The 23,175-nt window shown below is 54.5% G+C and overlaps 1 protein-coding gene across 9 annotated transcripts in view; it reads left to right on the forward strand.

The window, feature by feature from the left end:
* Positions 1 to 19,606, forward strand: part of Fam178b (family with sequence similarity 178 member B) — an 81,718-nt gene extending 62,112 nt beyond the window's left edge. For 6 of the 9 annotated variants that reach the window (XM_046420093.2, XM_046420092.2, XM_046420097.2 and 3 more), the window contains 4 exons: positions 1,647 to 1,772; positions 17,107 to 17,184; positions 17,455 to 17,607; positions 19,219 to 19,606. In XM_046420093.2, coding sequence (XP_046276049.1) covers positions 1,647 to 1,772; positions 17,107 to 17,184; positions 17,455 to 17,607; positions 19,219 to 19,251 — 390 coding nt within the window. In that variant the 3' untranslated portion in view covers positions 19,252 to 19,606. Of the gene's footprint in view, positions 1 to 31; positions 506 to 1,646; positions 1,773 to 17,106; positions 17,185 to 17,454; positions 17,608 to 19,218 lie in introns of those variants that run through there. The other 3 variants (XM_046420100.2, XM_046420095.2, XM_046420094.2) reach the window with 3 other exon arrangements.
* The last annotated feature ends 3,569 nt before the right edge of the window (positions 19,607 to 23,175 follow it).

A 23,175-nucleotide genomic window follows, 5' to 3' on the forward strand; every position in this document is an offset into this window, starting at 1 on the left:
TCCGGGCAGCGCAGGCAGGGCTGCCCTGGAAGCTGTCCCCAAACTAGGAAGCCCAAGCCAGGCAGTGCAGCTCTGGTGTTGGTGCAGCCCCGAGGGAGCCTCTCTTCACCAGAACCTTCCTCCTCTTTCCTGCCGCCTCCTCACCCCTCCAAAGGGGTTCAGACAGGGCAGAGAAGCCCTGGCCCTCTTCCAGGAGCCAAGGCCCTCCCTAGTCCTAGACCCCAGCCCAGCTGTTCCTGTGAGCCCTCAGCACCGCAGCCTGCCAGGTGCTGAGCAGGTGTCAGGGAGTGAGTCAGAGGACGGAGCCAGGTGTGCCCGCTGGCCAGGCCCAAGCAAGGAGCTGGGCCAGGGCTCAGCTCTAGCCCATGGCCACACTGCACCTGCTAGATCTGAGGAGAGGCGCCTCTGCAGACCACCCGGGCTGTGTTTCTGCACCTGACACCCTGCCCCACCCCCAGAGAGGCCAGGCACTGGGCCTGCCGGCCTTTGCCCAGCCACACCACAGGTGAGCTCCAGGGCATCTGGACAGGCCTTGTTGGGCCCTACTGAGGCCCTGAACCCTGAGGTGGGCGTGGCCAAGGAGGGGCTGGCTGCAGACTGAGCATTTAGACAGGTCACATTCTGCCTGGGGGGTTCAGAGCCTGTTTGTTCAGAGGAGATGGGCAGTTTCTTCAAGAACAAAATGGGAGGAGCTGGGCTTGATGGTGCATGCCTGTAATCCCAGCTACTCAAGAGGCGAAAGCAGGAACATCACAAGTTCAAGACCAGCCCGGGCAACTTAGCAAGACCCTGTCTGAAAATAAAAATAAAAAGGGCTGGGAATGTAGCTCAGCGGTAGAATGCTCCCCAGTACTACACACGCACAAAAAAGGACTGGGGCCAGTTGTGGTGGCCCACATCTGTGATCCCAGCAACTCGGGAGGCTGACACAGGAGGATCATGAATTCAAAGCCAGCCTCAGCAACTTAATGAGGGCCTAAGCAACTCAGTGAGACCCTGTCTGAAAATGAAATATAAAGAACTGAGCATGTGACTCAGTGGTTAAGCGCCCCTGGGTTCAATCCCCAGTACCACCAAAAAAGACACATACACACACTATGTACATAACATATGTAACGTATGTCCAAAAGGAAGAGGCTGTGCTGGGGTGGAGATGATGAACCAGGTGGAGGAGATGATGACGATGGTGGTCATCACTCACAGTGACGGGACAGGCAGGGCTCATGTTCTCTCCATGTGTGTGGGAAATGCCACAGTGACAAGTTCAATGAAAAGAAAGGGACAGCACCCTCTCTGCCTAGTGGGCTGGCACAAAAGGAGCAGCTCAGCTGGGCAGGGTTCTGCCCAGTGGCAGAGGACCGAGCTCCGGCTCTTGGTTCTCCAGGGCAGTGAGTGAAGCCCTTCTCAGGGGGCCTTCCTAGTTCATCTGGTTAAGGAAGGGCTTGCCTTGTGCAAGATACGTTTGTGTGTGTGTGTGTGTGAGTGTGTGTGTGTGGTAGAGTCACTCAGGGTCTGAGAGGCCACACAGCTTATCTGTGAGAGGTGGTCTCGGGTCCTCTCACCCACTGCTGCCAGCTGAGTTGTCCCCACACATTTGCTTGGCTGCTGCTACCCTCAGTATGTGACAGCCTCCTTGTCTTCCCCAGCTGTCCTTGCTCAGTCAACTCCTAAGCCTCATGAGGCCATCATCCCTGGGGCAGTACCTGGGCTCTGAGCCCTTGCCACCCTGCCAGGAGCAACAGCCAAAGGCCAGTGCTGCACTGGACCATAAGGTGAGCACCCTGCACTGTCTGCTTCTGCCAGGGCTGTCTTGTCTGCTTTGCGCCACCTGTGGGGTCTACAGCTGCCCATCCTCCTAGAGCCCCAGGCTACGCCAGAGCAGAGACCAGCGGGCTTCCTCTTGTGTTGAGGGGAGGCGCTCCTCAGCTCCCAAGCCTGTAATTAGAGCCCTTGCCCACACGGCACACATAGGTACAGGGCGTGGGCGCAGGCGTGCAGGCCAGAGGGCCGCTGTGTGTCTGCTGCACCCGCTGGAGCCTGGCTCCCTTAGCCCTAGGGCTCTGGGTTAGCTTTAGAGGACAGGAATGGGGGATGGGGAGATGCTGGGGTGGGTGGGGTGGGCGATGGGAGCACATTTAGGAGGAGGAGGGGGTGTCGTTATGGGAGGGGCATCATCGTTTTCCTTTTTGCAGGGCAGGGCTGGGGCCAGCCTCCCTGCTCATTTTCAGTGATTGTTACCGAGGCTGCGAGGCTGCGTCCTTGACCTCCCCACAGTTCTTCCCAATTAACTTTCCAGACATCACCCAGCTTTCCTAAAAGTTTGGCTTTTAGGTTTGGAAGCCAAGGGCAACAAGGTACCCCAGGGCCTGGAGGTTGCAGGGCGAGGAGACTGAGGTGAATGTCAGAGCAGAGACCGTGGTGGGTAGGCTTCTGAGGGAGCGCTGCAGGCCCAGCTCCCTGTCCCTGGGTACTGGGGGTGATGAATGGAGATAGGGATCTTCTAACTCAGCAAGGCAGTAATTCCAAAACCCTGCTCAGAGGTGGATGTCGAGGATCCACGAGTCCAGCCTTTGGGCACTGCTCTGCACATCAGATAAACAAATTAATTACTTAATGAACACAAATGAACCATTAAGAGAGTCCCAGTGCACTCCCCTTCCAGGACACGCAGGGAAGGTGATCTTTCCGCTGTGCCTAATATGAGTGCATTTACGAGGCTGCAGCCTCCCTGGAGAGTGTGAACCGCCAGCATGCCCCTTCTCCTCTGCCAAGTACTGCCAGGACACAGGAGCTGGTTGCAGAAGCTGGTTATGGGGCCTATAGAAAGGGGGCAGGACCAGTCTCTGGGGTGGCCTGAGCAGGACCCCAGAACCTAGGAGGCCTAGGCTGGGGGGGAGTGATGAGAGAGAAAAGAAGAAGCTGGTCTGGCCTGGCTCTTGGGGGTCAGCCCCACAACCTCATGCCACAGAGGCAGGGCCCTGCCAGGCCCAGCTTTCCATTTGGTTCCCCTTGTTTCTGAATCTGCCTGGTGGCACAGCTGTCCCATAGCCTGGGGGTGGGGGGGGGGAGGGGATGAGCCGGCTGAGGCATCCTCTGTGTTAACAGGTGCTGCCATGCAGGTAGAGGAACTTGTGAGAAGTGTCCCTGCGCCCCCTGGTTGACTGCCATATTGGGGATGGCTGGTTTGGCCTAGAAGCTCAGAGGGGCTGCACATCTTGGCAGAATAGCCCAGAAGCAGAGTGTGCTGGAGAGCGGGGCAGCAGAAGGGGCAGGCAAGGTCACTACAGCACTTAGGACCCCGGACGCAACCCAGGACCACTGCAGGCTCTCAGGGTGAGGGAGAGGAGGGCAAGGGCGACACAGGTGGGGCTCCAGGTGAAGAAGAGTGTGAAGTGGGCCGAGCTGTGTCCCCTGCCTAAGTGCTGTTCTGACTGGGAGGGGCGAGGTGGGGCGATGACTGGGCAGGCTCCCACCCCAGCTGGCTGACTCCTCATTAGGCCCCAGCGTGTTTCATCTTCAAAGCAAAGATGGGGCTACTCACCAGCCAAAGAGAGCCGCTGGCGTCATCCGCCCTGTTTTACGGGAGTGGTGGTCTGGGTGGGGGCTCAGCCTTTTATCCCCAGAGCTCAAAGTCTTTGTCTTCTGGCCCCTTGAGTGCACTGGGGAAACTGAGGCCAGAGTCGGGTCATCCTGAGGTGACCTCTGGTGCAGGAAGTGGCTGCTTTTCCAGGCCCTTGGGGCTACCATGCTGGGCTGCCCGCCCATCCCCCCAGCCCAGCTCCTACTCTGTCTGGGAGATTTCCTGCCCTGCTCTACGGGTCATAGCCCTCCCCCAGCCCTGCAAATAAACACTTCTGCCCAGCTCTTCCCACCTCCTCTCTCTCAGGCACTGGCCCGGCCTCTTCCCTCCTTCTGGGAGGAGGCCCAGGGCACGATGTGGCTTCACCTAGCATTGTCCCTGTGTGCATGAGCTGTCTGGTTGGACCAGGGCACAGCCACATCTCTGTACAGTGCATTCCAGTTTGCCACTAGATGGTCAGACGGAAGGATGGACAAGCAAATGGATTGTGTTATCATCCGTCTCTCCCTTCCTGGACTTTCTTCCACTCTGTTCTAGTCATCTGCTCTCCTGCCCGCATTCTGGAAAGCGCCCTCTGCACACCTTCCAACCAGTGGCAGGCTCGGGTCTCTTAATGTCTTTGGGTCCCTAAGGCCTGATGGAGCTCTGGGCTTCAGAAGTGACACCTTTGTAATGAGAGAACCAGCTGCAGGGCAATGTTGGTAATTAGAAAGCTAGACACCAAGTACTTGAACAAAATGGCTCTTACAGCTGCTCCTCTGCCTGGGGGCCAGGAGGAAGGGGAGCGCAAGGGGAGGTGGGCGGCCTGGGTTCCTGAATTCTTTGTCCTAGCTAGGTCAAAGTAACTTAGCAAATCACAACAGAGCTTGTAAAGGAGAAGAAATTGCTTCCATGGAATATCCTGCTTAAGGAATTGATTAGCAGGGCATGGTGGCACAGGCCTGTAATCCCAGCAGCTCAGGAGGCTGAGGCAGGAGGATCACAAATTCAAAACCAGCTTCAGCAATTAGCAAGGCCCTAAGCAAAAAAATAAAAAGGGCTGGGAATGTGGCTTGGTAGTTAAGTGCCCCTGGGTTCAATCCCTGGTACCAAAATATAAAAATAAAAGTAAAAAAAAATTTTTTTAAAAGGCAGGGTGTGCTGGGGATGCAGGGTGTGCTGAGGATGTAGTTCAGTGGTAGAGCACCCCTGGGTTCAGTTCCCAAAACCAAAAAAAAGAGGAAGAGGACAGAAGAAAAGGCTAACTAGAATGCTTTCATCTGGCATTTTTAAGTGTGCCCGCCTGCCCTGACACGTGCCCACCTGTATCCCAGCTGCTTGGGAGCCTGAGGCAGGGGGATCACTTGAGTTGAAGGCCAGCCTGGGCAACATAGTGAGACCAATCCCAAAAATAAATAAAATGAAGTCCGGAGCCCTCTGGCAGTTGTCAGTGGCCCTATGCTTTCTTGGTTGGAGCTGGGCTCACTCAAAGGAGAATAAACATCTGGGCAGAAGATGCTCGAAGTCGGGCACAGCCTGGCAAGAGTTAAGTGCCCTGACTGGCAGAACAGGAGAGAAAGGACCTTTGCAGAGTGGAGACTGTTGTGCTCTGGGGGCTGGTCCCCCACTGTTTCCCTTTGGCCCACAATTCAATTCTGCAAGAGACAGGTGTCCTCCTGGGCCCTCTGAGAGACTAGCCTGTTAGCCCCAGGCAGACAAACATTGCCTAACCCAACTCAATCACCACTGTCTCCTCAGGGCACCCAGCTCAGCCTTCCAACCCAGAACCAGGGTTTCCTGGTTGGCTTGCTTTTAACTGATGGTGTGAGCTGAATGTGGCCAGAGTTGGTCTGTTTGTGTTCTGTCCAGTCCCGGGGTCATGGGTGTGTGTTTATTGAAATTGTTGCTCTCTGCTCTTGTTAAGCCTGCCATCGCACACCATGCTCCAGTTTACCAACTTCCCTTTTGGTTTTTGCTTTTCACCATGTCTAGTGCACGCGCGTGTGTGTGTGTGTGTGTGTGTACATGTGCACACACACATTTTCATGCATGTGTGTGTATACACACATATATATGCGTATACACGCATGCATATATAAACATGCACACATTTTACGTGTTTTGTGTATACATACTTTTTTTTGGGGGGGGGTGCTAGGAATCAAACCCAGGGCCTTGTGCGTGGTAAGCACGTTCTGTACTTCTGAGCCACACTCCAGCCAGATGCTATATTTGATGGGAGTTTTTGGTTCTGTTTTTTTTTTTTTTTCCCCCATAGAGATTTGGGAGGTAAAAGGAACCAGGATCTTGATGGTGGGATGGAAGTTTTTCCCCAGTTGGTTAAATTTGAGGCCTGGGAAGAAGTCACTGTCTCCTGTTGTATGGGAAGAAAATTAAGGGAGGAGGGAAGTAGGGGATGGGGAGCCTGGCAGGCGTGAGGCCCCAGGCTAGTGCTGGGCATCCGAAATCCCAGCTCCTCAGAGGCTGAAGTGGGAAGATCGCAAGTTCAAGCCCAGCTTGGGCAATTTAGTGAGACAGACTTTTTAAAGGGCTGAGGGTGCAGCTCAGTGGTCGAGTGCTTGCCTAGCTTGTGGGAAGCCCTGGTACCTGAAAAGTAAAGGAAAATAAAAGGTGGGATCTAAACCTGGCTCCAGTCTCCATAAGTGTCTCTTCCCTGCCTGATGAAGTCCTCAGAGGATGACAGCCTGGGGCTCCCTCAGCATCTGCCAGCCGCTTCCTCCAGGTGCGTGCCTGGAGGGTCCCCGGCTCTGTCTCCTGGGGCCTGGAGAGGGCTTGTTTGTGGAGATAGTCAAGAGGTGATGTTGGGGGTAACAGCATCAGGCAGCCTCTGAGGTGGTGATGCTGGCTAGGGTAAGCCCCCCTACCTGCACAGACTCCCTTGCACACCTGTGGCTCTGCCCAGCCTCTGCGCAGGGCGTGGGCCGCTGTGCATTTGTGAGTGCGTCCTGTGCATCTTTGTGAATCCTGTGGTGTGCAGCGTGTGTCAAGGGAGCTGGCGAACAAGTTTCGCTGCTTTTGCTCAGGCTGCTGTGACTGCAGACTGCAGCTGTCTGTCCCTGTGCCAGGAGCCGCCTTAGTGGGAGGTGGTGGTGGGGAGAGGCTCAGCTCCCTGCAGAGGTAGGGCAGGGTGGTGTGCTGCCCTGTGGCAGCTCTCGGCTAGCCTCTGCCCTCTCTCTGCACTCTCAACCCCAACAAGGGAATGTGTGTTCCCTCAGGCTTGCCTTGAGCACAGACTTCTGGTCCTGTGTCAGCCTCAAACACACAAGTGGGGCCCGGAGCCTCTGCCACCACCAACCCCTAACCCCCAACCCCCATCTGTGCTCTCTGCCTTGTCACAGGCAAACACCTGTCCTTCCCTCCTGCCCCTCACCCACAGGGTTGGGAACCTAGGTTAGGCAGGGCTAGGAGGTCTGGGAGGAAGCAGGAGCTGAGGAACAGAAAGTACACACTCAGGACTCCTGAGTTCCTCCCCCGCTGGTGGTTGGTTAATTCCTCCAGAATGAGGAGCATCAGACCTCAAAGAGGCAACCTCTGAAAAGCTGGCCCTCCTGGGGCAGAGGAGATGGCTGCAGGTCTGGGGACTGGTGGCCCAGGCCAGCTTTGGCTCCCAGGAATTCTGACTTCTTTGCAAGCACATGAGGTCTTGAAGTGACAGGGCCGCGCTGGAAGGGCAGGCTGGGCTTCTTCTTTTCTTCAAGCCTGGGCAGCTGGAGGCTGTGCAGCATCTAGATCCTCTCTGCCTCACCCCAGCTGGGCCAGTCCTCCAGGCAACCCCTTAGGGTCTCTCTACCCAGGTTTGTTGGCCCTTTCAGCCCCCCTGGGTGGCTCTATGGATGGTCTTCCTCCCATTCTGACCTGTCACATTATACCCCAAACCCTACCATCCAAGTCTCCTCCAGCTGGTCCTACCTCATCCACGTGGATTTAGCCCTGCCAATCATATCGCCCCACTTTGACCAAAGCAGTGGACTCTTTCCCAGAAACCCTCCATTCCGGTGCCTATGACTTTGCTCCTTCTGGTCCTCCTCCCTGCAGTGCACAGCCTCCTCTCCTGTCCTTGGATCTCTGTGGCCCATCCCAGCCTGTCCACTCAGGCTGTGGCTTGTACACTTGTTGCTTCACACACCCAAACTGAGGTGTGTGTGAGGCCAGGTCACCTCCACCTCCTTCCCAGGCTCCCATTGAAAGCCTGGCCTGAGCAGGTGCTGTGATGTGAGAGACCCTGCCTGCCTCCATGCCCCCAGCCCCGCCAGCTGCCTCTTCTTCCTTCCAGGCCAGCACCAGCTCAGCAGGTGGAGGAGCAGGACTTTCTGTGGGGTGACCAGGCAGCTCAGGCCTTGCGGAAGACTGGGAATGGGTGGGGAAGGCCCCGCCCATACCAGATAGGCCAGAGCCTTCTCAGGTGCCCCCTGCCTTTTCAGCTCTTCTGTGTCTTCTACTCTGTCTGCCAAGCATCTTTAGTGATAGGAGCATGAGTCCCATAGCTGCAGATCAGCTCATCAGGCTTAGCTAGACACACTGCCATGAAGCCTTGGCCTTGCTCTCTCCACCTCTTGGCTCTACCCCTTGGCGCATTCCCAGGCAGGCTCTCTCCTCCTGGTGGTGTGAGACTCCAGGCTGACCTCCTTTCCTTAGCCACATGAGCCAGGGGGAAAGAAAGAGCCCCTATCCTAGAGGCCCAACCAAAGTCCCAGAGTCGAGTCTCATTGGCTTGGCCAGGCTGGCATATGATTGGCTGGTCCAGGTCACATGAGCTCCCCTGGCGTCAGCACTGAAGACACCACCAGAGAACAATCTGGCCCAAGTGCTGGATGCTCTTACAGAGGAAGGGGGTGGATCCTAGATGCCCATAAACCTTGGATTCCACAGCACCCCCTGTTCTTTTTTTTTTTTTTTTTCATGTTGATGCACTTTTATGATCATCCCCCTGTTCTTCTGTCATGGGTAAGAGCCCTATACTCGATCTTCCCAGAAAGCTCAAGGAGGGCCCTGCTTCCCAGGTTCTCGCCATGCTAACACTCCAGGAGCCAATTCAGTGAGTGAGAAAGAGGACCCGCTGGGATTAGGTTTGTTTCCTTGTTTTGTTTTGTTTTGTTTTTGGAACCGGGTTTGAACACAGGGGCACTCAGCCACTGAGCCACATCCCAGCCCTGTTTTGTATTTCATTTAGAGACAGGGTCTCACTGATTTGCTTAGCACCTCACTTTTGCTGAGGCTGGCTTTGAACTTGTGATCCTCCTGCCTCAGCCTCCCAAACTGCTTGGATTACTGTGTTGTTGTTGTTGTTGTTTTCCTTTTGTTGTACCAGGGATTGAACCCAAGGACACTTAACCACTAAATCATATCCCTAACCCTTTTTATTTTTTATTTTGAGACAGGGTCTCATTAAATTGCTTAGGGCCTCACTAAGTTGCTGAGGCTGGATTTGAACTCACAGCCCTATTGCCTCAGCCTCCTGAGCCACTGGGATTACAGGCAGCGTGCACCAGTGTGCCCAGCAGATATTGGCTTTGGCGAAAGCCACTGCTCTATGAAGGCGACCATGTGGATGCCTGGCCCAGTTTCCATTGCCCCCTCACATGGCCCCACACGCTCATTCTCACACTCACCCCCACATGCTGATGTGCTTGTGCACACATTTAGACTCACATGCGCACTGAGATTCCTGCTGCTCTCTAGGCCACTGGCAGAGCTGGGCTTTCCTGTCCAGATTGCCTGAGGTCAGGGTCTGTAGTTGCAGCTGGAGGAGCAGGAAGAGCCCCTTGCCAGGCCCTGCCTGTGGTCTCCCTCACCCCACTGCCAGCAGGAAGCCAGGGAGGAAGGGTGGGCTATGTAAGAGCCCTCTCGAGCATTTGCCTACAGCCCCTAGGTTCTCCACCCCCAGAGGTGGACTGGGCCACACTGTCTAGATGACTTCCCTGAAGCACAGACAGGAGTAAAAGGCCCTCTACCTTCTTGCTTTTGTCCCAGCCCCTGTCTACACCCACCCTCCACCCAGCCTGCGGTGCCATGGCCTCCTGGTTCCACCCTGCCCTCAGTACCAAGAGCAGGAGCCAGGGCTGCTCAGGGTCCAATCTCCATGTCAGGATAGAGCTTAAAAGAGAACTGTCCTAAGCAACTCAGCGGGACACTGTCTCAAAATAAAAAGGGGTGGGGATGTGGCTCAGTGATTGAGCACCCTTGGGTTCAATCCCTAGTACCAAAAAATAAATCAATAAATAAAAAGGATTGCGTAGGCCATAGTGGTGGCACATCCTCATAATCCCTGCTGTTCCGGAGGCTGAGGCAAGAGGATTGCAAGTTCAAGACCAGCCTGGGCAATTTAAGGAGAACCTTGTCTCAAACTAAAACATAAAAATGGCTGAGAATGTAGCTCTGTAGTAGAGTGTTTTTGCCTAGCATTCATGAGTGTCTAAATTCAATTTCCAGTACTAAAAAAGAGAGCCTGGCGTGGTGGCACATGTCTATAATCCCAGGGACCCCAGAGGCTGAGGCAGAAGGATCACAAGTTCAAGACCAGCCTCCCCAATTTATCAGGGCCCTAAGCAACTTAGCAAGACCCTGTTCTAAATAAAATACTAAACAGGGCTGGGGAGGTGGCTCAGTGGTTAAGTGCCCCTGGGTTTAATCTCTGGTACCAAAGAGAAGGAGAGAAAGAGAGTACCACTGGGAGGAGTGTAGGCCTTTGCACTTCCTCTCTGGGAAGCAGGAAACATAGGTGAGGCGCTCATCCCTGTTCTAAGGAAATGGAGGGTGTGGGTGTGTGCTGGTCTCCTAGGTCCTCCAAAGCCTGGGAAGAGACCTCTGCCACTCCTCCCAGCTGGAGTCCTAGAGCGACTTTCCTCCCAGCAGCTGAGCCGGAAGTCTTGTTCCTGTGCAGATGTTCCCCGCCTGTCTCCCATCACCCTAAAGTGGCCTGGTCCCTAGTCTGTGCCCAGGGCTCCGCACCCCCCTGCACCCAGTCACTTTGATGTGCAGAACTGGGTGTCCTGCCTGGCAAGCCCTATGGTGAATGGGGCAGCCCCTGCCTGTGACGCCTGTTCTTTGGCCTCTCAACCCTGTCTTCAGTGATCCTGGGTAGGAAGAAGTATTATGTCACATGTCTCATTTCCTATTTGTTGGTCATGTGTCCTTGTCATTTCCTTCTTGCTAGGATTTATGACTGATGACCCAGTCCTGAGCAGAGTCACTTCCAAAGTCAGCCTTCCTTTGGGAACAGAACTTTGGGTGCAGCCCTATACTCCTTTCAGTGCCTACAGAGGCCACGGTCGGAGAGTATAATCTTAGAGGGAGCTACCTAGACAAGGGTCATACTGTTTGCTCTCAGGGACAGGGAAGAAATGGTGTCCTAGCAATCAACGTGGCAGGTGCCACATGCTAGGACCAGTTCAGGTGGTATGCCCAGAAAAATGTGTGTCCTTTGATCTTGTGTCCAGGCCAGCCAGATAAGACCTAGCTCTCTCCTCTGGCTGAGGCTCTTGGCCTGGGGCCTGCAAGTAGCCCTGCCTCAGGATTGCTCACCACTAATAATGATTGTTGTTGTTGGCCTAAGCCAAGGTAGAGTACCTAGACCATGCCCTTGGGGCTCAGGCTGGAAAGGACAGCCCCATCTGCCCAGCAGCAGCCTTGGCCTCTCTGTCCTGCCTCTGTGAGGCCCTTGGACCTTTGCTGCAGAGTGAAGAGCCTTGCTGTCTCTTGAGGGTAATGTCCACAGAGTCAGTACCCTTTTTTTTTTTTTTTATTTTTTAATATTTATTTACTTTTTTTAGTTTCCGGCGAACACAACATCTTTGTATGTGGTGCTGAGAATCGAACCCGGGCCGCACGCATGCCAGGCAAGCGCGCTACCAATTGAGCCACATCCCCAGCCCAGAGAGTCAGTACCCTTTAGATCTCTCTCTCTCTCTCTCTCTCTCTCTCTCTCTCTCTCTCTCTCTCTCTCTCTCTCTCTCACACACACACACACACACACACACACAGCTGGGGGAGTCTGCTCAGCTGTGTCTTACTAAACAGAGTTAGGGTGGTTCATGTTGGGGACCTCTCCAAGCCTCAGCTTCCACATCTGCTGAGAAATAGGGGTCACCAGGCCCTCTTTGCGTGTTCCCTTGAGTCAGGGTGTGAATCGATGCTGTAGGCTTCGATTTAATAAAAAAGGAGATGGAATCATGGCCTGGTCTCTCCTTAGGTCTAAATGGCTCACAGAGGAGTAGTTGGTTCTAGAGCTGATCTTCAGCACACAGGCTCACATCCAGTCCCTCAGAGGCCCCCACACCCAGCCATGGTTGCAGTGGCACCCAGGGCAGAAATCTGCTGGTGGCAGGTCAGGCTGGGCTGGATCTCCAGGCCTTCGGCTGGATGCACATCCCCCTGGGGTGGCCACCACCCAGAGCCTGTGGTGGAGCCAGAGCCAACTCTCATTAGTAAGAACAGGGGTACCTGCAGGGTGGACCCCAGGCCCTCGCAGCATAGCAGGGAGAGTCACAGCCTGTGCATTACCACATCTTCCCTGCAGGTGTTCCTGGGTCAGCTTTAGGGCTCCCCCCTGTCCTCAGCAGCTACACCAACGCCTGGTGGAACCTGCTCCCAGAGGCCTCCTGTCCTGGCACCCTCTAGGGAACAGGCTGGGTTTGAAGACCTGCCCAGGGTAAGACTCGGTCTTGAACTGAGGTGGGAGAAACCATGCTGCCGGGGCTAGAGCAGGAGTCCTCCTGGGAGCTCCACCCACCCACCCACCCTGCTCTGTGCAAGTAACGGGCCACAGCCTGCTCCCTTGGCGTCAGCTAGAGGGGACTTTCCTGCAAGATGAAGTTCCTGGGAAATGTCCACCCTGTTTCCCTCTTGTATTAAGACAAAAGTGCAAGAGAAGAACCCTGCTTGACCTGGGAGACTCTCAGACCAGCTGGAGCAGAACAGAGACGTCACCCTTCCCCTGCTGGGTGACGAGCCTGGTGGCTGTGAGCCATCACTCATTGGGCCTCCTTCCCCAGGGGGAGGGCAGGGCCTGCTTGGAGGCAGGAGAGGCCGAATGAGGCCTGTGCACTAAACCTCTGAGAGGATCCCCCCCAGGCTCCAGGGAGAAGCCCAGGAAGGAAGCCTGGCCTCATGGGCAGGACGGTCCACCTCGTCCAGTCATCACTGGGTCTAGGCACGTCCATTAGTCCTGTTCCTGGCTTCTCCAGACTCTGTCTCTCCCCACGGCGTTGGCTGAGGTTTCCTGGGTCCCATTTTCCCGTTGGGGCTTCCCAGCCTGTACTCATGCCCCTGTGGGAGGAGCTGGGTTCCTGAGCCAGTCAGGGCCAGCTCCAGACAAGCCCTGGAGCATGGACAGGCCTAGCCACCCTCAGGGGGCTGCCCCAAGCCACACTGACTTCTCTCACAGAGCCATGGAAGGGACCCCTGTGTTCCCAGTGCTAGAGATCGTGGCAAAGCAGGGGGCGGGCTGCCTTGGCCACCCTCTCTTGTTCTTGAAGAGAAAAACAAAGCCTGGTGTCTCTGTCGTGCCAGTCAAGACAGGTGCGGGCTTGCTAAGTTCAGGAATTGGTCACACTGTGACAAAGCAGGAAGCCTGGCTCTGTGCTCGCATCTGGCTGCTTATTCTGTCCTGCCCTGGCAGGAGGGCCACCATGCCTGCCCTGTGCTCCTGGCCTGCCTCAGTCACCCAAGCAATGGCATTTGAGAAGGAGACTCAGATTCTGCCTGCTGTGTGCCCCTAGTTCCTGCTAAAGTTTGCCTCCCTGACCTTCACACAGGAGTGGGAGGTTATCTGGATGGACTCAGACCCCTTTCAAGGTTGAGAAAGGGACAATGCTAGGGGTGGAACCCAGGGCCTTGGGCATGCTAGGTAAGCACTCTGCCACTGAGCCACCTCCCCAGCACCCACCCTCTTTTAATTTTTTTTTTTAGTTGTTGATAGACATTTATTTATTTATATGCGGTGCTGGGAATCAAACCTAGTGCCTCACACATGCCAGGCAAGTGCGTTAACTGCTGAGCCCCAGCCCCAGCCGCACCCTCTTTCAATTTTGTGACAGGGTCTCCCTAAATTGTCCAGGCTGTTCTTGAACTTGAGATTTCCTGTCTCAGCCTCCAGAGTAGCTGGGATTACAGATGTTCAGAACCACCATGCCCATTGTTGTGTTTTTGGTTGCAATGCTGGGGATGGACCTAGGGCTTCATCCGTGCTAGGTAAGTGCTCTACCTCAAGCCCAAGGCCTTTTTTCCAAAACACTCCTGAGGATCTCAGCTTTGGCCATGATTTCTGGCCTCAATGGAACTTTCCCCTTTAATAAATAGGGACTGAGTCTGACTGCAGCCTCCCCTGGCTTAGGCCCAACTCCAGGCGCACCTGGAGCGCCGGCCCCAGCCTCCAAGCTGAGGCAGGGTACCCCACCTTGGGGAAGAAACCTTATAAAATGTGGTTTGATATGGCTTTTCTCTAGGACTTGCTCCCCAATCCCCATCCCCCCCCAAAAAAAAAAAAAAAAAAAACAGAATCATTTTTATGGGACTTTCCCTGCAGATTCGATTATGGGAATCAGTATAAAAACAAAGTTGTGAAACTCTGAGCAGCGTGCGCTGGCTTTTTTCCTCCCAGTAAATTCCCTCTGCACAGGGTTAACAGGCTGACAGATTTCCCTCCCCTGGAGTTCCTCCAGGGGGTTCCTCAGATCCTGAGGCCCGCCCTCCCTCCCAAGCCTGCTCCCAGGCAGAGAAGTTCTGCAGCCCCGCCTCTTTTAATGCAAAACCGCCACCCCTGACTCAGGGGCAGGCCTTCCAGCACTGTGGATAGTGAAAGGTGTTTACAAGTGAAAGGTCTGAGGAACATGGGATCTCCAGACCCCTTTTTCCCCTTCTCTGCTCAGTACTTTTCCTTGGCCTTCACATCCTTCCCCACAGCCATCCCCCTAGCCAACGGCTCCATGGGCAATGATGTTTTGTCATTCCCTGCCACCTCAACAGTAGCTTGCTCAATGCCAAGTGTTTTTTTCTCTTGAAAGGCCTTAGCTGGGCATAGTGGTACACACCTGTAATTCCAGTGACTTGGGAGACTGAGATAGGAGGATCAAAATTTCAAGGCCAACCTCTGCAATTTAGCAATGTCCTCAGCAACTCAGTGAGACCCTGCCTCTAAATAAAAAATGAAAAGGATCTGGGGATGTGCCTTAGTGGTTAAACATCTGTGGGTTCAATCCTGGGTTTCAACAACAAAAAAGGGAAAGGCCTCAGCTTCTTTTCAAGGTCATGTGTCTCTCCCTTACCCACACCCACCCCAAGACCAGTGAGTTTCAGTCACATTATCATGGGCAGTGTCTTGTAATTTTTAGAAAAACAACCAGTTTGTATTATATTTTGACTCCATGAGTAAAGCACACACATGGTAGAGAAATACTCTTAAGGGAAGACGCGAACTGGGGGTGGAGCTCAGTGGAGTGCTCGCCCACACAACACCCCCGAAGAGAAAAGAAAGGACAAAGGAAAAAGGCAGATGAAAGCCCTCGTCCTGCCATTCCTGCTCCAGAGAGGGCCCTGGGTCCCCCTTCCATCCCACCTGCACAGCCACCTTCCAAGGCCTTGACCCCAGGCCCACCCTCAGCCCTGGCCACGTGTCCCCAGTGCCCCTCTGTGTCTTGTATCAGCCCTCAGGATCTGTCTGGTATTGTCATCTGCCCACCTCCACCCCCACAGGGCCATCTTTGCCTCAAATCCTACTGTTACATGGAGGCCCACTTGAGCTTAGTCACTTCCTCCCTGAAGCCCCTGAGCTGCACCCCCAGGGTATCTCCCCCACCCCCCCCCCAAAAAAAAAAAACAAAAAAAAAAACCCTGGAAGGACTTTGTCCTGGTCCACGGGAAAGCTGAGGTTTGGTGGTGGTTGACTAAATGATTACCTTTCTGGAGCAGTTTCCTCCTTCCCAAGTGGATGAGGCTGTGCCTTAGTCAAGGGACAATTCAGATGCACAGGTCTGAGCCGTTAGCTGTTTGCCAGGATTGCAAAGGCTAAATGGAGTGAACCCTCTCTCTCAAGGCCAGGCTGGAATACAGGGGACCCAGGGAGCCTCAGGGCCCAGCGCACCGAAAGGGCACCTCGCCGGTGATCAGCTGGCCTGGGCACTAGGGCACCTAGCACACAGGAAGGTCAGGGTTTGGCAGGTGGGAGCAGAGTTGAGGAGCTTTGGTACCACCCACTGGGGCAGTGGCTTCCTGCTGTGTCTCTGGGCCAGCCAGGTGCAGGGCCCCCAGGGCTAGTCAGCTTGAGTCAGGTTCCCGGTAGCCTTAGCCACCAAGCTGACCAAGCTGGGTCTTGGGCAGGTTTGCTGTGTGAGCCCTGCAGTGGCCTCTGTCCTCAGGATTTTGTACCATGTATTCATTTTTAGGAAGTCTGTTCATAGTGCCAAGTTGGTGCCCTCAGTTATGTTCCTGGCTTCTGTTATGGGGACGTTCCTAGGTCAGTGTGAGGAGGCTGCTGCCATTTCTCGGGCACCACCTGGGCAGGCTGATGAGGGCAGGGGATCCAGGGCCCAGACTGTCACCAGGATGGAGCCCTGCGGGCCACCCCCGACTCTCCTCTCCCATCCCAGCTTGTCCTGGGGCTGTTTGTCTGCCATAGGCATGGTGACAGGTTTCTAACCACCCTGCTTATCTTAGAGGTAAGAAGCAGAAGGGGACAAGGCAGCAGGAAGCTCTGGGTGGGGGTGGCACATACCCACAGACAAGAGCTCAGAATGCCAGGAGCAGGTTGCCTCTCACCTGGGGCCTGATTTGTTTTTGGGATGCTCCCTGGAAGACATTTTGTAGAGGATGGTGCCAAGAGAGTCCAAGGTGCCCTGGGGTCAGACTGCCTTGGGGTCGAACTGTCCTCTGGTCAGTTTGAAGGGTTCAGCAGCAGGAACAAGGGTGGAGCTGGTGGGGAAAGTGTGCACATGCTCCACTCAAACTGCCTCTGCCTGCTCCCGCTCCTCATCCGGGTTTGTGCTGGTCAGGAACTGTGTGCAGGTGCATCATCCTGCAAAGGGCGCCCCTTCACTGTGTGCACAAAGCTGCTTAGGGTTAGTGGCACTTTGGGTCACCCTGTCCACAGGTGTGTGTGCTTCAGCTGACGGGCAGACATGCAAGTGAAGAGGTGCCTCTGGCCTCTCTGCTAGAGGCCCAGCACAGGCTTGGGTGGTTTCTGGATGGAAGGGATTCCTTTTTTGTTTGTTCTCTTTGTTTTGTTTTTGCAGTGCTGGGGATGAACCTGGGGTCTCAAACTCCCTATTGAGGTACCTCCCCGTCCTGGATTCCTTCTTTGTCTGAAGGAAGAGGGGACAGTTCATCTAGGGGGGATGCTGGTAGAGCCTGCTAGCAGTCAGAGGTCTGAGTGGGTGTGGCCCCAAGCCAGTTCACACAGGCCATCCGTCCTCTTGGAGATTGTTGCTGGACCCCTGTAGTGGGGAGATTCCACCCTTGGCCCACTGGTCTTGAGGGCCAGGAACCCGCAGAGGCAGGGGCCACATTAGAGCATCCCCTCTCTGCGCTCTCTCCAGGTCTGCTACATGTGCCACAGCCTCCTGACACTGGCTGGAGTGGTGGTCAGCAGCCAGGATATTACTTCAGACCAGTGGGTAAGTATCCTAAGAGGATGGGACAGGGTTAGCTGGGGGGTTAGCTGGGGTGCAGTCCAGTCCTCTGCCAGGAGCTGCAGAGAGAGGCCCAGCCAGGGTGGGGTGCCAGGGCCTCTTCCTCCCACCAGGTCCCATGACCCATTCTCAAGTGGTCCTGACCCTTGCCCTGTGCCTTTCCTGCCCCACTTGCCTGCAGGCTCTCAGAGGCTTCCATCCCTCCCTCTGGCTGGCCCTCCCTCCTGCCCCTCCCCCATGTATCCGCCTCCACAGGGTGAGCTGCAGCTGCTCTGCATGCAGTTGGACCGCCACATCAGCACCCATATCCGGGAGAGCCCCCAGGCCATGCACCGGACCAAGCTCAAGGACCTGGCCACCCAGACCTACATCCGTTGGCAGGAGCTACTGGCCCACTGTCAGCCCCAGGTGGTGCCCGCTCCAGCCCCCAGACCTAGGATGGGAGGGAAGTGGTCAGACTGGGCTGGCCAGAGCTAACTAGCCACATGTCCAGTCCACAGCAGCTGCTGAGTTCCTGGCTAGGACAAGGGTGGAGAGGGCAGTTGGTGGGGGAGGGCGGAGATGCCCTGAGGGACCCTCATCATTCTTAACAAGAATCCAGTGCCTGTGTGTGTGTGTGTGTGTGTGTGTGTGTGTGTGTGATTGCTGAAACATTCCTTTAGTGTGCTCAAGGCCCTGGATTCAACCCCCAGAAGGATGGCGGGTAGAGGCCAGCCTCAGGAATTCAGTGAGACCCTGTCTCAAAATACCAAAAATAAAAAATAGTGGGGGGGGGTAGGTGGCTAGGGATGTAGTTCAATGGTAGAGTACCCCAAGGTTCAATCTGAAGCATCTCTTAAAAAAAAAAAAAAGTGAAGAGTAACTCAGCCCTGGGGAGACAGCACCAGTTTGTCATGAGTAGTGCCTGAAGGGGTACCGGTGGTACCACCTCTCATCGCCCTGTCCACTTTCCCTGAAGACCTGGGCCTGGCCTCCCACTCTATAACAAGAGTGATCCTGGGCTAACCTGATCCCTTCTGTTTTCAATAGCAGTAAACTTTAATCCCCAGATTGTCACAGACCCTCTAGATAATAATGTTCATAGTTAAAACTTCCTAAAGACCTGTTGTTGTGGTTGTGTGGTGCTGGGGACTGAATCCAGGGCCTTGTGCATATGAGGCACACACTCTACCAACTGAGCTATATCCCCAGCCCCTGAGGACCTGTTTTTGCATGCATGTACCTAACCCTCATGAGGCAGGTGTTGTCGGTAGCCCATTTTACAGATGAGCAAACTGACCAGAGGCGCTGACAGGTGAGAGAGCTCATCCAGTCACGTAGGCAGTTCTGCAAATATCAGAGGCAGCTTAGCCTGATACAGGAGCCTGTGCAACCTCTGCTTGGCACCCTCCCCTCTGACCTCCATTTCTCCAACAAGCAGCACCCTGCTAGGCTGGCTTGAGGCTCTGCTGTCCAGGAGTCCCCAGGCCTTGCTGGAGACTGCTGGGCCAAAGATCCCTGTCCACACCTTCCTCTCAGGGCTCCCTGACACCCAGCTCGCCTCTGTCTCTTGTGCTTCCCCATAACCTCTGACTTGGGACTGACACGCTGGCCACAGGCTGTAGCTTGTGTCTCAGATTTCACAAGTCCCTGAGAAAGCTAGAGAGCAGACCTCACCCTGGGTCCCCCAGGAACTGGACCACACTAGTCTCTGGTGGGAAGCAGTGTGTTTGTCCAGAAAGGAAGGAAGAGCGAGCGGTGGCCTGGCAGAGCCAGGGTGCAGGACCACCTCTGTTCACACTCCTGGGCCTGCAGCCGTTCGGAGGGAGAGAAGACCCGAGCAGTGCTTTCATTTCTGACATTGTGGTCAGGTAGCCTGTTGACTGCTGTGTCCTTGTCTGGACGGTGAGCCTTGAGAGCATTGCATGGCTCAGAGGAGGCCTGGAGCAGACATTGAGTGTTTGCTGTTTATCCATAGAGTCTCAGGAGAGGGCAGCACCTGGGCCAGGTTACTGCAGCCTGTTTTTCTCCTTGCCACAGGCCCAGTACTTTAGCCCCTGGAAAGACATCTAAAGGAGCAAGGGCAGGGCAGCCCAGAGCTCTTGACTCCAGCAGGAAGTGAACAGGACTCCAGGAACTGCAGGAGGCAAAGAATGGAGGCCAAAGGAGGTCCCAGAGTGAGAGGCCTGATGAAGCAGGAGCCCTCTCCACCACGGTCAGCTGCCCGCAAGGCTCGGCCACTCCCTGCCCAGCCCACCCTTCTGCTCCCAGCCCTTCCCAGCAGCAATTCCTCCCCAAGGCTTTTGCCTCATGGCTCTGATTTCCTGGGGCCTCCTGGGCCCTCCTAGGAGTCTTCCCCTCTCTCCACCCTCTCTCCTTGACTCTAATGTGAGGTTCCTTTGTGACATTAAAGTTTATTTCAGCATCAGTGGCTTAGGAAGCTCCTTTCCATCTGATCCCAAGGGCACATGCCCAATGTCCAGCCTTCGGATGCCTGTGGCTTCCCTGCTACAAATTCTCACCTCCAGCAGTCATGTGACAGGAAGGGGGGGGGTGCAGGCCTTAGTCCTGCACCTGAGGGCTTTCTGCAGACGTGCAGGGGGCAGCAGTTACCCCTACAGCCCAAGAGCCATGGAAACTGGGAGCTGGGATGAGGAACATTTGTTTGGATCCAGTCTGGGACTACTTCCCGCCCCCGCCAGGGAGGCTACATAGAGGGAGATGGTGTATCAGGGCTGTAATTATGCTTAATTCAATTTATTGTTTAGCTCTGAAATCAACTTCCCAGACTTAGGAGTGGGGGCGGGTCCAAAAGACAGTTCCAGATCCTGCTCTTGCTTTCCCTTGCCTTGCCCCAGATAAGTTTCATGGGTTCTGATCCTTAGTGGGGTACTGGATATCTTTGACCTGCACCCCTTGAGAGTTGAGTGGGCCCTCTCTGCCCCGGCAGATCCCTGAGTATCCATTTTCTCTTGTCTGTCCACTCCCTAATACTGGCAATCCATGGCTGGCCCTCCTGATTCCTGGGTTGGGATGAGATTTTGCAGAAGATACAAGAGGTAGTCAGGAGGTAGCAGAGAATTACCTCTGTGATCACTCAACTCAAAAGACAGGACCCCCCCCCCCCACCAAAGTAAATAAATAGAGGAACTTCAGTGGCTCCGTGTGCAGACCCAAAGTGGGACACATCCCTTCCTGGGCCTGTTTCAGACATAGCTGCTTCCCTCTTGGGGTCCCCAGAGTGCCCGGAGCTGGGGGATCTATTATTCAGAGGGCACAGACGTAGTACAGTGCCAGGTGCCACACAGGACATCTTTTCTGCTTCAAAGTATTTGCCAAGTGAGGTGGAAGAAACCCTTCCAGAGCCAGGGTGACTTGGATGCCTGGGCTGCATGAGTTCTGGTTTCTCTCTGGCTGCAACAGATGCTGCATGGGCCCTGGCAGCCCAGGGGCTACCCAGCAGCAGCCCGCCCAGGTCTTTGGGTAAGAGGGCAGGGCCTCCCTCCAGACTGCCTCTACTGCTGACACTGCACATCCTGACAGTGGATCTTCAGTTACTTGGCGTGCTCTGGAAACCTGGAAATCACCTTTGAAATTTCCCTTCTTTGTTCTTACTGCCAATAGCAGAGACAGGTAGGGAGTCCCGAGTGGCTGAAATGGGAGTTTCCAGTTCTTGAAGCTACCCCTACCTGGCTTGGGGAAAGGGAGGGTCTGTCCGTCAGCTTAGATAGATGGAGCCCTTCTCCCCAGCCCTGGCTCCCTGCTCCCTAAACCTACTCATCACCAAGAGGGAAATAGATATCAAGGGGAAAGGAGGTGTTGGTGACAACTCAGTCCCTCCAGATACCTGGCTGTAACCTGAGGAGAGGTGTGCACTGGAGGTCACCCAAGGCCGGATGCTATCCCCTGGGCCCTGTAATGGGCCCTTGCTGGGACTGGCTGGAAGCTGAGTAGATGTCCCCAAATGTGCTGGGATCAGTTAGAGATCCTAGCCTCCTGAAGGCCACGAATTCTATAATGATGCTGGCAATTTTACCACTTGCCCTTCAGGTCTTTGAAGCCCCTGGGAAAAGGCGGGGGATATCCTGGTAGAAGCCACTGGAAAAGCAGTGATGACGGATGTTTTCCTGCTTCCTTTCGGTGATGGTGGCAGGGAGGGGCTGGAAAGGGAAAGGCTTCCCAGGTGGATGGCTTTGATAACCCTCCTTTTAGAGGAAGTAGAGGGAGGAAGTCTCTTTTCCATGTCTCCACTCCCAGAGTCCCTGAAGGGTGGCTGACCCAAGCTTTTTCACTTCCCATCTGTGGGTTGACCCTCGTCCTTCCTCCTGGAGAGATGCCTCAGGGGAGTAGCAAGTGAGTGGCTCAAGTCAAGGGCACCAGGGTTCACGACCAGTGGTGGGGAATGGGGGAATGGAATTTGCTTTTCAGGTGAGACTCCTGGGCCATCTCTAGAGACTGGCCAGAGCTGCCAGAGATCTTTGGAGAGTCTCAGCTGACATTTAGCACATCTTTGTATTTCCCTTACTTGGCCACAAGAGCAAATGGGGGCAAGTAGGAGGAGGGTCTGTCAGGGCTTAGGACCTGAAGGGTGTATGCCTTCCATAGCAGACACCAGGCCAGTCCGAGGGAGACTAGACAGGTATGTGACAGATGACTGACCCCACCCCCATTTTAGTAATTTTTATTTTCAGGGAGTGCTCACCACTGAACTACACACCCAGCTGCCTTTAATTTTTATTTACTTTGAGTCCAGGTCTTGCTGAAATGTCCAGGCTAGCCTGGAACTTGCAATCCTCCTGCCTCAGCCTCCCAAGTAGCTGGAATTACAGGAATGTAACCACCACTCCTGGCAGTACTTTTTCTTAATGAAAGACCCAAGTATCCTTAGTTTTCTACCAGTTGTTCTTTTATTCAAAGGCATGAATCATGAATAAATAGTCATACAAAGAAACTTTATCCTCTGCCCACCCACCTACAGAAAAGGTCAGTGCCGGGAATGAACAGAATACAGCAGGAAATGCAGGGAGGTGGAAGGGGGGACTGGAGCCTGGTATTTATATTTTACTTATTTATACCTCCTGGAGATCAAACTCGGGGCCTTGCATATGCTAGGCAAATGCTCTACCACTGAACTACATCCCCAGCCCTTTGTACTTTATTTTGATACAGGGTCTCTCCAAATTGCCCAGGCTGGCCTTGAACTTTCCATCCTCCCCTCTCATCAGGATTATAGGCCTGTGCCCCTGGCCCTTCTGGAGCCTTGTTTTTGAGGAGTCTTTGTGAAGGAGGGGCTCATGGGTCTGTTACTGGAGGCTTCTTTCTGCCCACATCCCTGGCATAGGGGACCCTGATGCCTGCCATTGAGGTACAGAAGGAGACTGTCCCTGCCAGTGAAACCAAACCACCTTTTGAAACTTTCCACTGGGGCCACCTTGGAGGTAGAGCCAGGGAGCTCAGGTCTCTGACTGGTAACCCTTGCACCTAGAGGCTGGTGGTGAGGCTTAAATGCAAGGAAAAGCAGGAAGTGGACATTGTCAGGGCACATGCTGACTTGTTGGAAGACAGAAATGGGAATACCAAGATCTGATTTAATTTAACACCCCCACCGCCCCCCCCCCCCAATTGAACCCAGGTGCTCTAGTACTGCACTGCATCTGCAGGTATTTTTGGTTTATTTGTTTTTATTTGTTGTTGTTGTTTTTTGAGACAGGGCCTCCTTAAGTTGCTGAGGCTGGTCTTGAACTTGGGATCCTCCTGCCTCAGCCTCCTGAATTGCTGGGATTACAAGTGTACACTGTCATGCTCAGCCATTACCAGTTTTTACAGGGTGGTCATGAGGGTAGAGTGGGGAAATGTATATGAAGGCAAATTGGACCATCTAAAGCATAAAAAGAATGGGAGAGAACATCTGCATATCAGTTAATCCCCACTTAAATGGGACCAGGGTCTAATCAAGACTAGAGGGCTGGGGATGCAGCTCATGGTAGAGCATTTGAC

Source organism: Marmota monax, unplaced genomic scaffold (assembly GCF_021218885.2).
Source record: "Marmota monax isolate L192 unplaced genomic scaffold, Marmota_monax_Labrador192_F-V1.1 WCK01_AAM20220418_F8-fsc00178, whole genome shotgun sequence".
Taxonomy (NCBI): domain Eukaryota; kingdom Metazoa; phylum Chordata; class Mammalia; order Rodentia; family Sciuridae; genus Marmota; species Marmota monax.